We start from the raw sequence: 17,426 nt of genomic DNA, 5'->3' as shown, positions 1-17,426 counted from the left end.
ACAGAAAGGTGAAAAACCCAAACACTCTGATTAAATAAAAGTCGGTACTTATCTTTATTAACGAAGATACAGAAACACAGTAGTGAACTCCGTGTCCACAGAAATCTGTCTAGTTCGAGTCGGAGCGGCTAGGTCAGCATCGGCTGACGACAAACAACAACTCTGCTGCGATGAACACACAACTGACTAGCAAGTACACAATTCGGTGGCGAGTATACAACTGAGCGGCGAATACAGAACTGTCCTAGCGCTCGCGACTCCAGCACTTAAGAAACCAGAAGCCAGCGGTGGCGCGCGCAGACTTGCGGCGATTTCCTGTCTCGCTGGCGCTGCTTATGCGGACGGCGTCCGGACTTTGATGCTGCCAACCTTTTGGCAGCGGGCTCGGGTGGCATTACTGGCTAGGATATAACAAACACTGTGTCAGCAGTGTCAGTGTCTCCAAGCAAGCTATACACTGAAGTACGTGTGTTTAACAAACCACGGAGTATGCTGGTGGACATGGGTGCAGCAGCAAACGCTGATAAATTCTCAAACTTATGTGTGTTTGGATTCTCACCCTCTGGCTTCCGTGTCATGGAAGCTGGTGAGTTATAAGAAGTGGTTTTCTGCACTTGTGATTTATAAGACTGTGCTTTGTTCATCAAAATTCCGAGTTGTGGGCAACACTTTCACTGAAAATCTATTTGGTTTGGATGCTTTTAAACTTTTTGGATTCTCCATTGATGACAATGATTGTACATTTGGTTTCTGATCAAGTTCCATATCAACAGTTAGATGCTCTCTGTGCTGAATTTTACTCTTCATTTTCTCCAGGTTATACAATGGAATTTCAGGCTCATATTATGATGAAACAGTCTGCCCGCTCCCCTTTTTTTCAGGCCCACCCAGTACTGGTAACTTTACAGGATAAAATAAAATCAGAATTAGATCAGCTACAACCCCTTGATGTTATTCAACCCCTTTCTTCCACTGAATTGTCAACACCACTGTTGATATTTAAAAAAAAAGAACCCTACTGGTAAATTAAATATCTGCAGTCATTTTAAAAAATCAATTAATGCACAGTCAGTCATTGATACTTATTCTTCACCACATCCTGATGAGCTGTTAGCAGAATTATCAGGGGGCCATTATGTTTCAGAGATCGATTTAGCAGATGCCCCTTTACAGCTGCTGCTAGACGAGGAAACTAAACATCTTCCAGTTATCAATACACAATTTGGGCTTTATCAATACCAGCATTTGCCTTTTGGTGAGGCAAGTGCACCACCTATTTTCAATGCTTTTTAGAGCAACTTATTGTGTCAGTGCCAGGGTGCGTCAACTATATAGATGACGTAGTAGTGTCTGGTGCCTCTACGGAGCAACATTTGCAGAACCTTCATGCTCTGTTTTCTGTTTTCCAGTCTGCAGGGTTAAAGTGGGTTTTCTGTTTTCCAGTCAGCAGGGTTAAAGTGCAATCTGGACAAGACAAAGTTTTTTCAAACATCTATTATTTAATGGGGTTTTGAAGTGTTGTCTGCTGGTACTAAACCATTGCACCCGTGTACTGATGCTATTGTTGTGTTGTCTCAAGGGAATTACTGTCATATTTAGGTAAAGTTGCACACTACCACAAATTCATACTGTACACTGCTACTGTGGCACAACCACTCCATGTGTTACCACGTAAAAATGTTCCTATCAATGGTACCTGGGTTGTGACTGGGCATTCAAGTTGTTTAAATCTAGCCTGCAGTCAGCCCCTTGTTTGTTCACTTTTCAGGCAGGCCAGCATCTTGTGTTAGCCTTGGATCCATTCCAGTTGAGCCCTGCCACCATCCTCACTCTTGAGTATGCAGACTGATCAGAACGCCCTACTGCATATGCTTCTAAAACTTTAAATTCAGCACAACAGCTTTATTCTCAAGTAGAGAAAGAAACTTTAGCAATGCCCTAAAAAAATTTCGTTTTTCTACACTGGTCTATGTTTCACTTGATCACCTGCCACAAACCACTAGTGTCTCTTTTCAACCTTTTGGTGTCCTTGCTGGACAAAGGGTTGCTTACAGCAGTGGACCCTTTGCCTGTCATGATACAGTTATGAGATATATGTTTGACCTGTGGCACAGCATGCAAATGCTGATGTGTTATTGCATTTGATGATTAGTCCAGATCCAGAGTTGATAACGAGGATTTACTTCATTTTCATTTAGATGTGGCAACTCAAAATGTTGTTAGTGGTTCTTCTACTTCGAGCACTAAAATTACAGCTGCCATTGCCATGGATTCTATGGAAAGTTTTTTCTTTTGTGCAACACGGTTGGCTGGAAAAACCTCCCGGCCTGCTTCTGATCCTTTAAGAAATTATTTTGCATTTGGGATGGAGTTTTGCTGTTACCTACAGAGGACACTGCTCCCTGTGTTGTATTCCTATCTGACTTTCAGTGTGAGGTTATTCGTTTATTTCCTGTGGACCACTGGGTGCATCACATACAAAAGCGTTAGTGCGCAGGCTTGTTTTTTGGCCAGGCACTAATGGAGAAATAGTGCGAGTTATTGCAGCCTCCCCACAATGTCCCACCTATCTTCCCCCCCCCCCCCCCCCCCCCCTCTGACACCCCCATACATCTTTGTCACCATCATCATCTCCACAGTGTGCTTAGGAATGAATTCATGCAGATTTTGTGGGATCTTTTATGAATTTCTACTGGCTTGTTATAACTGATGCACATTCTAAGTTTCCATATGTGGTGCATTGTCTGTATAGTTCTATGGCAGCAAGAATTTCAGCTCACTCAAAAATTTTTGCATTGGAAAGTTTTCCATATTTGTTAGTTACAGGCAGTGGCCTCCAGTTCATACCTCAGAAATTTGAAGATTTTTGTAAAAAAGAGTGGTGTTTTCCATGTCACAGCTCCTCTTTTCCACCCTCAATCAAATGGGGAAGCATAAAGACTAGTAAAACATTTAAGACTCAGATGAAAAAATATGTTTCAGATGTGTCACTGGAAGTGGCTTTTAACTGGTTCCTGGGTTCTATAGATTGACCCCCATTGGAGATAAGTGTCTGGCAAATTGCTCCACAGCCATCAGTGCAGACTATGCTACATCTTGTGATGAAGCAAGTGGGGATCTCTTTACTTCCTCTCTTATTTTGCCATCTGCCTCCTTAAATTTATTTTATTTTTATTTTTTGCCTAATTGCTTTTAACATGCATGAATATAATCTGCATTTCCATAAAAGAGAAAGGTTGTCCCTCAGTCTTGGAGTATAGTACCAGGTCTAATTTTGTGCTTAGTTTTGTGTATGTAATTAATTTCCTAATTTATCTTGACCATTCCTAGTTAATACTTTTTATATTGGGTGACATCAGTAATTGTTTTGTGACTTAAATTCTATTGTTGATTTATAAACAAGTATAAATTCTGTACTAATTATAAACATTTTGAAGAAGGATTCTTTAAGTATTTATTTGGCTCTATTCAAAAACATTAATTAATTCCAAAATAATTACCAGGTTTGTTTCAGTACCTGTTATTGTGGGACATATAAAAGCTCGATTTTTGATCCCAAGACAGTCAGTCCACAGTTGATTTTCAGACCGGAAGTCTGTATCAGTTAGCATAACAATAATTCATTAACTTAACAGTGGAATTAATATAACACCAATAGGCTGAGTGTTAAAACAATGACAGTGTCTGTTCAATTTATTTGAGAATTAGTGTCATATGCATCTTATTATTCTTCAGTAACTGTGAACTGTGTGGTTAGGTATTTACTGCTCATAGATGTTCAGCAGAAAACTATTGCAGCAGTATGCTGATGTTTGCCTGCAACGTATTAATAAGGCTTATCAAAAGTTAACCAGTGGCGAAGTGGCCATATAACTGTGTAATATTGAGTGATTGTGAACAGTGAAAGTAAAGAACTATGAAATGTAACTGTGCAACTTTTGGCTACATCATTTACAGTAGTCAGTGTTGAACTCCCTCCCCCCCCCCTCCCCTCCTATTTTTCAGCCAGTATAACAATGCAGTACGTCGACATTGAGGACTATCAACAAAGAAGTGAAGCAGGCGAATGTCACAATCTACATCAACCGATGCCAAGACATCTGCTGACACCGGCGCCACAATGCTTCTGGCCTGGCACAGCTGTATGAGCTCACAGTTTTGGCCACTGACGAAAATGAGTGCCAGCGATCGTCAGGAGTCATCAAGGCTGATGCCTCTATGTTGTCCACATTGCTGATGGGAGGGTGTCATGACACCCTGACCAGCTACAACCTCATATGGGCAGCTGCGCACTGGGAGTACTTCTGCCACTCTCACATCCTCCAGCCACCCACATGTCTCTGACATCACGGCCGGTGCCCTCGCCTTCTCTGCCACCACTGCCAATGTCTTCACAAAGGTCTCCTCTGCTGTAGGTGCCCCTTCAGATGTCGGGAGAGGGGAGGGGGGGGGGGGGGCAAAGCGGAACTCCAGATCCCACACTGTTGCTGCTGACACATCCTCCACTGCTGCCTCCATTGCAACCAGCACCACCTGTACAGCCATCCTCACCACAGCCTCCAGACTTGGTCATGGAAATGGAAACTATGCCATGTTGCCTGTCCTATCATATGGTCTCTCACAGGGGTGGGCACTGTACCTGTTGGTGTTCACACCACTTCCACCCTATGCACCAGTGGCCAGTGGCAGTGTCGCATGACTATGACAACGACATAAGATATGGACGTGAGCACAGTGGTCATTTCTTCATAAAGGAAGAGAAGTGCTGTAACTATCAAATTTGTGTGTGTGCCACTTCATAGTTCATGCATGAAGTTTGTGCTCGATTCAGCCACCAGAGGCCACATGGCTTGCTAATATGACAGCAGTTGCATGTGCAGCCTGACAGCTACACCCCTATTTAGAACTAATGACTATATAGGCCAGAGCACAAGGCTCCACCAGCTACTTGTGTATTGTGTGTAGTATGCACTCTGTCTCCAATGTGTTCATGCTTTCTCATATAATAAAGTTACAGTTGTCTTTTGTTAGAACACAAATTTGTTTTAAAATAAGGTTTCTTCTTCTGGATGCAGTCTGACAAAGTGAATGTCATCTGTATCTATATTGTGGAAACAATATCAAAAGCTGTTGAGAGGCTAATGTCTTGCATGTTGTGTAGAGTCAGATACATCATCCACATAAATACTATAAATGATTATCTGTTTGTATCTGATGGTAACTAGTAATAATTAAAATTAATGATAATAATAGAAGTTTTCATAGCAGCTGATTCTGGTACAATATTATTTTTGAGTAATATTTGTTAATCACTGATTTGAATTTTTCAGTGAATGTTTATTATTTTCAGAACATCAGATGACGAGGGAATATCTTTACTAGCAATAATATAGGTTTGGACACCAAAAAATGTACAAAAAGGAGAACAAATAACTAGGTCACATGATGTTACAATTACTGTTAACTGACAGGCCATTAACATAAGTATTGAAATTTAGAGAGCCTTCATCATGCTAATCTTATGAAACACTGTTCTGTAGCTATTTTATTGTTTTATACCTTTTGTAACGTAACTCTTTTCGGAAATGAGTGACGTATAATTTAAGTGTTAAAATATGGGTGTAAATGGCAGAATCGATAATTCCAAGGCTGTAAGTTGTTTTTACTTTTTTGATAACATATGATATTATCCTTTCATCATGAAATTAGATTTAGCAGTTAGTTTTGTTGCTTGTTACTAATTCTGTTGAGAATTCTGCATGTGTTAAGATAAAGAACCAAAATCAAATCATATTTTAAAATCAAATTCCGAATCAAAATAGCAATTCAGTTAAAAAAACTATTAGGGGTATTTTTTAAAATAAGGTCCATTTGTGAATGAGAATGACACACAATCACTGCAGTGCACTTGTGCATCTGCTTCCAGCATCTTTTGCATATTTAGACATCTTTTGCAGCTGTATTGTTTGTCTATGTTCTGAGTGCAGAAGTTTACAGTGTTTAAGAAAACTGAGTTTCCTGTCAGCTATGAGATACAATCAGTAATTTCATTCTTGAGCACAAGAAACTGTGACATGCCATACAACACGAGCAGCATGGCCTACTGTCTTCTGGTGAGGTGTTGCCCCAAGATAATGCAAGGCCACATATTTCTGCATAAACACAAGGCCCAGTCATGTATTTTGGATGGGAATAACTGGATCATCCACCTTACAGTCCTGGTCCTGCACACAGTGATTTCACTTGTTTTGGAACTTAAACTGGTTTCTTGGTGGCCAATGGTTCAACAGTGATTGAGAAGTGAAAACTGCACTCATGCGTTGAGTTTCTCACAGGTGGCACATTCTTTGATGTCAGAATTTAAAAATTTGTTGAGCAGTGTGACAAATGTTCGAGCAGCAATGGAAATTATCTAGAATAATAGGTAAAAGTATGTGTAAATGGACTAAAATACTTTTTAATGATTATTTTCAGTAATTTTCTTCTTATTAAAATTTTGGTCTTATTTTTAAAAATATCCCTTGTAAATAATGAGAGAGAATTGTTGGCCAGTACATTCATAATTTCACACCAATGGTTTGTTGGTGTGAAATGCAGTTGGCACCCCCGCAAATTCCTAAGTTTAATGTGTAACTGCCAGAAGATTCATTGTCGTATCACTGTTAGTTATTGTTCAGTGCTGTATTGAGTAGCACATTGTGTCATACAGTTAACAAGTTTCGAGATGGCAGAGTTAGAGGAGCAATGCATCTGCATTAAATTTTGCATGAAACTCAAGAAACGTTTTACAGAGACACACCAAACGACGCAGGAAGCCTACGGTGATGAGTGCGTAAGCCATCTTCAGCATTATGAATGATTCATATGGTTTAAAAATGGCTGGATGGAAGTAACAGATAACCCTAATTCAGGATGCTTTTTGACATCTACTGATGACACTCATGTCAGGAACATCAACAAAATTGTGCCTACCAATTGAGACTGACTGTCTGAGAGATTGTAGAAGAATGTAACATTTCAGTTGGATCATGTCATGTCATCCTGACGCAACACCTTGGAATGCATTGTGTTGCCAGCAAGTTTGTCTCATGGCACATGAGTCAAAGTCAAGACTAGAAAGCCCTTAGCTTCGCAGTCAGTGAAGAGCTTTTGGACCATACAGATGTGAATGAAATGTTCCCTAAGAGGATCATAACTGGTGATGAGACATGGGTCTATGGTTATGATGTTGAAATGAAGGTTCAATCTTTACAATGGCTCGGGAAGGGTTCTCTAAGGCCAAAAAAAGCTTGTCAGGTCGGGTCAAATGTCAAACCCGTACTGATAGTTTTCTTTGACTTTGAAGGATTATTTCATTATGGATTCATGCAGGGACAAAAAGATAATCGATGGTACTATTGGAACGTGTTGCAACACATGTGAGAAAATGTGAGAAGGAAACAGCCTGAAATGTGACAAGACAATTCATGGCTCTTGCATCACATTAATGCACCTGCATATTCATCTTTGTTGGTGCGTGGCTGTTGCACAAAAAAATGAAATAGCTGTGCTGCCTCCATACTCTCCAGTCCTGGTCGCCCCTGTGAACCTTTTTTTTTTTTTTTTTTTTTTTTTTGTACAAAGTTGAGAACTCCATTGAAAGGATGAAGATTTGCAACAATAGACAGGACAGAAGAAGATTCACAGGAAGCACTTTGCACAATCTACATGAGGTGTATCGTCATGATTTTTTCAACAGGAAAAATATGTGCTGCCCCAGACCCCAGTAAATACACTGCACTTTCCTGGTAATCAGATTCTAGGCTGTGGTTCACTGGCAGAACACTTAGAAGGTGCAACAGGTCTACTAAAGGGACTGCTTACACCACATTTGTCCACCCTATTCTGGAGTATTACTGTGCGGTGTGGGATTCGCATCAGGTGGGACTGATGAATGGCATCGAAAAAGTTCAAAGAAGGGCAGCTCTTTTTGCATTATCATAAAATAGGAGGGATAGTGCCACAGTCATGATATGTGGATTGGATTGGCAATTATTAAAACAAAGATGTTTTTCGTTGTGACAGGGTCTTCTCAAGAAATTTAAATCACCAGTTTTCTCCTCTAATTGCAAAATCCTTCTATTGTCACCCAACTACATTGGGAGAAATGATCATCACAATAAAATAAGAGAAATTAGGGCTCGCATGGAAAAATTTAAGTGTTCGTTTTTCCCGCTCGCCATTCAAGAGAGGAATGGCAGAAAGACATCTTGAAGTTGCTTCATTGAGCCCTCTGCCAGGCACTTTACTGTGAATAGCAGAGTAACCATGTAGATGTAGATGAAGGGGACCAGGAACATGATGATGATGATGTTTGGTTTGTGGGGCACTCAACTGCACTGTCATCAGTGCCCCTACAAAGTCTCAATTTTTACACAGTCCAATTTTTTACGTAGTCCAATTGAGCCACTGTCACGAATGATGATGAGTATGATGAAATGATGAGGACAACACAAACACCCAGTCTCTGGGCAGAGAAAAATCCCCAACCCGACGGGGAATCAAACCCGAGAACATCATCAGAAGGAGAAGAATAGGAGCATCTTGAAACCTCTTCACAAACACTATATTGGCATGCTCAACACAAATACACTGGTCAACAAAGGCAAACTCCAATGGCTCATGAATGTTCTGGAAAATTTTCACATCAAAATGCTCGCAAGACAAGATATATATTTCACAGGCAAAAACCACTTCAACACAGAAAACTACAGGATGTACAAAGGAAAACCTGCTGTCAGAAGAGAAACACTAAAAATATTTGGCACAGGATTTGAGGTTCACAAATCAGTCATAGACAACATCTTAGATTTCAGTTCAGTGTCAGAAAGAAACTCTACACTAACCTTAAGATCAGGAAACAAAAGATACACAATCATTCATGAACGTGCACTGACAAACAATCACAACAGGAATAAACCACAAGAAGTGAATAACTTTTGGGAAGACATGGAAGAAATAACAAATAAAAAACCAGAAAGACATGTTAAACTGCTCGTCGGAAAAATTGAAGAAATTATCACCAAGAGGCATCAAACACTCAAAAGTAAAATCATCCTGGATTGGCCCCCCAAATATTCGAAGGAAACAACGCCAGCAAGACCTCACTCACCAACATCAACAACAAAAGAAGGAACTAGGTGCCTCCAATATTCAGGCACAATGAATGCAGTAACAGCTCTACCAATTGCAGACCCAGCTCAAACACCAGCAGCAATATTATCAACAGCAGGTGCAGCAGCTGAACAACTACCAGGGGAACCAGACACAGAAGAAAATGCTGCTGCAGATGATAATAGAAGAATAGGTGCAGTCGGGAAAAGAAAAGCAGTACTTCCAGCACACCTGAATGATTTTTTATTGACAGGGTAAAGGTAAGTGATCAATTAAATATGCCAAAGTCTAACAATATGCCAAAGCCTAACAAACCCTTTAATTTCATGCTGATTCATCAAAATGTCCAATCATTGCTAAACAAATTAAGTGAAGTTGAAATTTTATGTACTGATGAGCTAAAAAACGTTTCTGTAGTGTGTATAACTGAATACTGGCTGCCTAAAGATGCAATGTCAGTCACAAAACTTGCAGACTTCAATCTTTCTTCATCATTTTCTAGAATTACATCCAGTCATGGAGGGTCATGTATATTTGTTAAAGGTGGCATTGATTATTGTAACATAAAATGCATTGAACTGTTAGCTGAAGAGAAAATTTTTGAAGTATCCACAGTTGAACTCTCTGCATTAAAATTAATAATCATCTGTGTATATAGGAGCCCTGATGGGAACTTAAATGATTTCTGTCACCAACTAGAAGCAGCTTTAAATACTATAAAAAACTTCAACAAAACAGTGATCATATGTGGAGATTTTAATATTGATTTTCAAGAAATCTCAAAAGACCAGCAAAGCTTGATGACCCTACTGGAAACATATAACATAAAAGCCACCATAGACTCTCCTACAAGAGTTACACCAACAACTAGCTCAACAATTGATCAGATATTAATAAACACAAATGTAAATCACAATTTATGTGCCGGAAATCTTAATACTGGCTTCAGTGATCACTATGCACAGTTTATTGCTTTGCACACCCCAAGTGAAACAACTGAGAAAGAGGAACTTGTAAAAGAAGCAATTCACTAGCAAACAAATAAACCTTTTTGTACAGAGACTAAGTGAAGAAACTTGGTATGAAGTGTATACCTGTGAAAATACTAACAAAAAGTTTGAAAAATTCATGGAAATCTTCATGTCATACTTTGAAGCTGCATTTCCATTAAAAAAGCAAAAATGTCAACCTAACTTCAAGAAGAACAAATGGATTACAATAGGTATTAGAATATCTTGTGCAGAGAAAAGAAGATTACACGATATAGCAAAGACACAGAACATGCCTCATGAATTTCATTTGTACCTGAAGAATTACACGAGGATCCTCAAAAATGTTGTAAGGAAAGCTAAAACAATGGCAAATGACAAATACATTGAAAACTCAAAAAACAAGTCTAAAGCTATATGGAAAGTTATAAAAAATCAAACAAGTGAAACTAAACAATATAAAAATGTGAACTTATGTTATGAAGGACAAATGATTTCTTGCCCAACAGAAATTGCAGCGACCTTCAACAAATATTTTGCAAGCGTAAGTGAAGAGTTGGTGAGTGGACTGGAAGAACACAACAAAATATTACCTCCAACATGCAATAGTGTGAGAAATGTGTCTACATCTTTGTTCCTTTCAACCACAAATTCTGAAGAAATTTTATCAGTTATAAAAACCTTGAAAACAGGCTACTCATGTGGAATTGATGGAATACCAGATGCAATTATTAAAAAATGCTGTCTTGCCTTAGCTGAACCCTTGACACATTTGTGCAACAGCTCACTGGCATCAGGAACCTTCCCTTCATGCTTAAAAACAGCAAAGCTGAAACCACTGTTCAAAAAAGGAAACCCAGAATGTGTTTCAAATTATAGACCAATAGCCCTACTGCCTGTATTTTCTAAAATTTTAGAAGAAGTTTTTTATAAGAGATTGTCTGATTTCCTAAATAAAAATAAGATTCTCTCTCCTTCACAGCATGGCTTCAGGAAAGGCTATTCAACTGAAAGTGCAATATTTGAATTTCTTAATGAAATCTATACTAAACTGGATGCAGGTGAGTTTGTGACAGACATATGTCTTGATTTATCTAAAGCTTTTGACGTCATTGACCATAGTGCCCTACTGCAGAAGCTTGACCAGTTAGGAATTAGAGGTATATCCAATGAGTGGCTCAAGACATACCTATGTGGTCGCAAACAGGTGGTTGAAGTGCAATATACTGACCATAACAAAATCAGCTACTACTATTCAGGATATGAAAATGTGAAATATGGTGTCCCTCAAGGATCAGTATTAGGACCCATTCTGTTTCTCCTCTATGTCAATGATCTTATGTACAACAAGTATTGCCAAACTACCCTCCAATTTGCAGATGATACAAGCTTCCTTATTAGTGGTAAAACAGAAGAAAAACTTAAAGACTCCGCTATCCAAACAATGAATATTGTAGAACAGTGGTTCAGCTACAACAAGCTAATTATAAACAAAGAAAAGACAGTAGCACTGAATTTCTATAATGTAAAAGGAAGACACCACCCAAACATAGAAATAGAACTTAGGGACAGAGGTCTTGAAAGTGTTGACAGCACTACATTTCTGGGACTCTGGCTCCAGAACAACACAAAATGGGCGGTACATATTGAATATTTTCAAAGAAAACTAAGCAAAACCTGTTACATGATACGGATCTTAAAAACTTGTTGCAGCAAAGCCAGCCTGTTAAATGTATACTACTCCTATGTGCATTCTGTAATTAAATATGGCATAATCTTCTGGGGCAATACAACAACAAATATTAAACTTTTCAGGATGCAAAAGAGAATACTAAGAATTATTGAAGGGGTAAACAATACGAAATCGTGCAGACCTATATTCAAAAAACTGTCAGTTCTTCCTCTTCCTTGCATTTTTATCTATGAAACATCAGTTTTCATCAAACAATATATCAATAGACACCCAGATATCTTATTAAAAAATGAAGATATACATGCACACAATACAAGGCAAAAATCTGACCTTCATGTGAAACGGGTGAGAACATCATTGTGCCAAAAAGGCACACTACATACTGGGATAAAGATTTTCAATAATCTACCTAAACATATTAAATCAATAGGTAAACTCTGTGGTTTTAAGGCTGAAGTAAAGGCATATTTAATTGATCATTGCTTTTACAGTCTGACAGAATATATAAAAGCCAAACAACAAAAATAAAGATGCATTATTAATATTCTAATTTGTATGTTGCCTGTAATGTTTGTTGTATTTATGAATCTGTGCTAAATTACTTCAATATCTAGTCCTTAGGATTGCAATACAAACTGTATTTTATCTTGTAAATACCTAACCATGTCCAATATCCTTGTATATATTCTATACATATAGGATTTGAAGGACTAAATAAATAAATAAAAATTGTTTTAGGAGACTTACCAGCCTCCAAATAATTGCTTCAAAAAAGCAGATGTATCTCTGGAAACAAATAATAAAGAAAACTACAATATTCTTCAAAATTATTTTGATAAACTCCTCAATGTTGAGAAGCCTATAGAAAAATTACTCTTCACAAAAATAATACCAAACCCAGATTCATAGCCGCCTTCAATAACAGAGGTACAAGAGATTATCAAAACAACTAAAGAGCAACGGAGCCCCAGGAGGAGATCTGGAAACTCAAAGACCAAACCATCCATGAAATTCTTATGTAAATATGGAATATAAAGAAAATTCCACAGGAATGGAAACGTGTTGATTCACCCATTTCACAAAAAGAGCAACCAGACAGACCCTAATATCTACAGAGGTATCTCATTATTGCTGGTCACTTACAAAATTCTCTCCAAGGCATTACTCAACAGACTAAAACCACAAGCTGATACAAAAATATATGAATACCAAGCAGGCTACAGAAAAGAAGAGCCAATACTGAAAAAGTTTGGAACCTGTGAATGCTTCTTAATTTCAGACAGATGAAAGCACTGTTGTCACATTCATGGACTTGAAGGCCTATGACTCCATAATCTGACAGATTCTCTTTGACACATTAGAAGAATATGGAATAGACAGAAAAACTAGGACACTCATACAACAGACACTTATAAACACCACATCCAAAATAAAATTTGGAGGCAAAATTTCAGATCCATTTGAGATATATACAGTGGTCAGACAAGGAGATGGCCTCTCACTGCTTTTATTCAAAATTGTCTTGGACAAAATTATCAAACAATGGGAAGAAAAAGTAAAAAGAAATAAATTAGGAAGAATGTGTTCAAACAAGATCATCATAAAATGCCTGGCAGAGTGGATTAAACAAGGCATCCTGTGTACAAAGAACAGAAAAACTTCAGAAAGCATACAAAGTGACATGGGCACACTACAATAAAAGACATATTTCAAGACAGGCTAAACTCAGCCACTAGAGTACAGTTGTACTACCAGAAGCAATCTATGCATCAGAAATGACCACAGTCAGAGCATCAGGCAGACAGAAAAAATAGAACGTAAAATCCTCAGAACATTTTTTGGAACAGTACGTAGAAATGGTACAGAGATGAAGAGACAAACCAAAGAATTACATGAACACACACTAAGGTTCATGGACATGATCAGAAAATGCCAACTAACATTCTATGGACACATACAAAGAATGAACAACAACAGACTCCAAAAGAAGATTTTGACGTAGTTAACAGTTCAATAAAAAAAATGGTTTCAAGAAACAGAAGAAGACCTAAAACAAGCAGTGATCAGTATTGAAATGATAAATGAAAGAGACAAATTCAAAAACAAAATTATGAGCACAAAATTTGAAGTGAAAGAAACGAAGAAAACAGGTGAAATATGGACAGAGCAAAGGAAACAGGAACACATGCAAAGAGTGAAGAGGTTTTTGGAAGAGAAAAAGAATATGGAAACAAGAAAAAAAGAATAATCATGTAACATTCAAGTTAATCACTGTCCTGGAAGCAAAAATATATTGTTGGTCAAGAGCATGCAACAAGTCAAAGCCTGTGCACATGATGAGCTGTGTAAAATTCCCCCTCTGTGATCACTTAAAAGTGTATTAGGATGTCATGCACTTAGGTGACAAAAGTGATGGAATAGTGATATGTACATATAATGGTGATAGATCACTTGCATCAGAGAAGCTGTCATTTGAATTCAGCTGATTCATGTGGGAAGGTGTCCAACATGATTGTGGCTGCATGACATGAATTAACAGACTTTGACCACAGAATGGGAGTTGGAGATAGACACATGGGACATTCCATTTCAGAAATCATTAGGGTATTCAGTATTCTGAGATCCACAGTGTCAAGAGTGTGCCAAGAACACCAAATTTCAGGCATTATTTCTCACCACGGACAACACAGTGGCAGATGGCCTTTACTTAATGACCAAGGGCAGTGGTGTTTGTGTCGAGTTGTCAGTGCTGACAGACAACTAACAATGCGTGAAATAAACACAGAAATCAAAGTGGGACATACGATGAACGTATCCATCAGAACAGTGTGATGAAATTTGGCGTTAATGGCCTATATGGCAGCAAGTGACCAACATGAGTGGCTTTGCTAACAGTGTGACATCACCTACAGTGCTCCTCCTGGGCCCATGACCATATCGGTTGGATCGTAGATGACTGGAAAACTGTGGACTGGTCAGATGAGTCCTGATTTTAGTTGGTAACAGCTGACGGTAGGGTTCGAGTGTGGTACAGATACCATAAAGCGATGGACTCAAATTGTCAGCACAGCACTCTACAAGCTGGTTGTTGAACATAATGGTGTGGACTGTGTTTACCTGGTCCAGCTAAACCAACCATCGACTGGAGATGATTGCGACAATGATGAGATTTTTATGAATAATAGTGTGTCATGTCACCAGGCTGCAATTGTTTTCAATTGGCTTGAAGAACATTCTGGACAATTTGAGTGAATGATTCGGCCTCCCTGAATGCCCGAAATGAACCCCATCAAACATTTATGGGGCATAATTGAGGGGTCAGTTTGTGCACAAAATCCTGCACAGCAACACTTTTGGAATTATGGACAGCTATAGAAACAGTGTGGCTCAGTATTTCAGCAGGAGACTTCTGTCAGCTAGATGAGTCCATTCCATGTCGAGTTGTTTCACTACGTTGGGCTAAAGGAGATCTGACACAATATTGGAAGGTATCCCATGACTTTTGTCACCTCATTGAACAGTACAATACAGTAACTGAGATGAGTGTTATGACTAATGTAAATCGTTACACTTAGAAGATAAAATGACAGTGCTTGATAAAGTTGAAGGTGATGATTCCACTCAAGGTCTTTTGCCAGATTTCTGCATTGCTAAGCTGATTTTTTTATGACATTAAGTAATATAAAAATAAAACTTTTTCCTTTTGAGTGTGCATATCGACAACTCAACTCTTCTGTTGTTTCATGAGTAGCCTCCTTTAATCCCAAAATATTGATGGAAAATTAGTAAACAAATAAAGGAAACTTTGCACTTTTTTGCTAAAATAAAACAGAGTAGCCACAAAATAAAAGTGGACCATGAAACCAAAATTTACCATCACTGATGATGTTGTGTATATCCAGTAAAGCAATAATGCTGTGTCAGTGTTCCTGTAAGAGGAATCACACTGCAGGCTGCAGAGAAAGATCTGTAGAAAATTTATGCCAAATGGCTTTCAAGACTAATGTTGGATGGCTGGTCAGATCAAATTGGCATAACATCTTTAACAGAAATGTTTGTGGGAGAAATTTCAGTGCAGATGTTGCAAGTGTTGAACCATTTCATGAAGAATTAAAGACTGTTAGAAAAGAGTGAACTTCGTCTCTGGCACATGTCTACAAAGCAGATGAAAGTAGCTGGTTTTGAAAATCCATCCCTGAAAATACACAGTATCTTCCAGTCATCTATAAAGCTAACAAAAAGGCTTATGTTACCACACAAAACTGAAAACTGACTATGTTATTGATTTTAGGCAATGCTTCTCATCCTCCTGATTTGTCTAGTGACGATGGATTGATTAAGTGAATGTTTTACACTCCAAACACTATTTCACTGACCCAGCACATGGATCAAGAAGCAGTCCTTACTCTTAATCACCTTTATGAATGCAAGTAATTTTATGAGTGTATGGATTTCTTCAACAATGAAACAGAATTTGGTCTCAAGCGAATACAAGATTTATATTTCCAGGGTGCTTGTGGAGCTACAGCCATGGAAGAATGGTGGTTATTTGTGACTGACTGGATAAAGATACAGAAGATTTTGACAACCAGATTCTGACTGAGGATGAAATAATGGACAAGGAGTTTCTAGGAAAGAAGAGGAGGTCAGTGGTATTAGTGAATCTACACATAATAGTCCTGAGTTTAAACTCTCGCGTATAAAGAAATCTTATCAACTTTGTTAATCAAGATTACCAAAAGCATTACCATACACTAAAAGTGAAAAAAGAACAGTGCAAAAAGATCTTGACCACAAATAAGTTCATTAAATGTATTTACAGTTGTGAATGTGGACAACCGTCAGCTATGTAATGTAATGAGGACAATGAAAATTTGTGCTGGACTGTAACTCAAACTCAGATTTCCCACATTTGGAATAACACAGGCACTGCAATATCATACAAATAAGTTCCTTCTTTATGCCATTATCAGCACACATCTGTGGTGAAAATATTACCATGGCATCATTTTCTGCGAATGGTCACCAGAGTGCATTAGTGTTGTTTGTGTTTAGTGCTTTTGCCGGGCTTAGTAGCTTATACAAGTGGCATGAACAGCATCAGCTGTTGAGTGATTTCTGTGAAGGACATGGAGATGCCATGGTAATGTGTGAGACAGCATTATCAGCACCTGTCAGAGTTTGAAAGGGGTCTCATTGTGGGTCTTCACTTGGCTGGCTGATCAAATCGAGCAAGAATGAGATTTTTGAGGCACTCAGATATGACAGTGGTCTGATGTTGGACTGCATGGTAAGACTGGGGTACGATGATAAAGGCAGGAGTTGAATGCATGAAGGCAGATACACTTGTCATCAAGGTTCTTGTCGACCACATCTGACCAGCATAAGGGAGGATCACAATATTGTGCATCCAGCACGTTGTAACCCCTTTACATTTGTTCCTGCCATCGTGGAACAAGTAAATGACTGCCTGCAACATTCTGTATTGTCCTACGCTGTTCATCAAAGACTGACTGCAGCTGTACTAGGAAATTACCATCCACTGAATAGGCTGTCATTAACACCAAAACACAAACAGCTGCATTTGGAGT

General features: G+C 38.5%; 1 protein-coding gene across 1 annotated transcript in view; it reads left to right on the top strand.

The window, feature by feature from the left end:
• The window catches only part of LOC124799197 (glutamate receptor ionotropic, delta-1-like), a 178,173-nt gene extending 168,827 nt beyond the window's left edge, over positions 1–9,346 (top strand). The window contains exon 9 of the mRNA XM_047262731.1: positions 9,233–9,346. Within this exon, the coding sequence (XP_047118687.1) occupies positions 9,233–9,346 (114 nt within the window). The remainder of the gene's footprint in view (positions 1–9,232) is intronic.
• Positions 9,347–17,426: the final 8,080 nt, after the last annotated feature.

Source organism: Schistocerca piceifrons, chromosome 5, assembly GCF_021461385.2.
Source record: "Schistocerca piceifrons isolate TAMUIC-IGC-003096 chromosome 5, iqSchPice1.1, whole genome shotgun sequence".
NCBI classification, from domain to species: domain Eukaryota; kingdom Metazoa; phylum Arthropoda; class Insecta; order Orthoptera; family Acrididae; genus Schistocerca; species Schistocerca piceifrons.
This window is presented reverse-complemented; position numbering and strand designations above follow the sequence as displayed.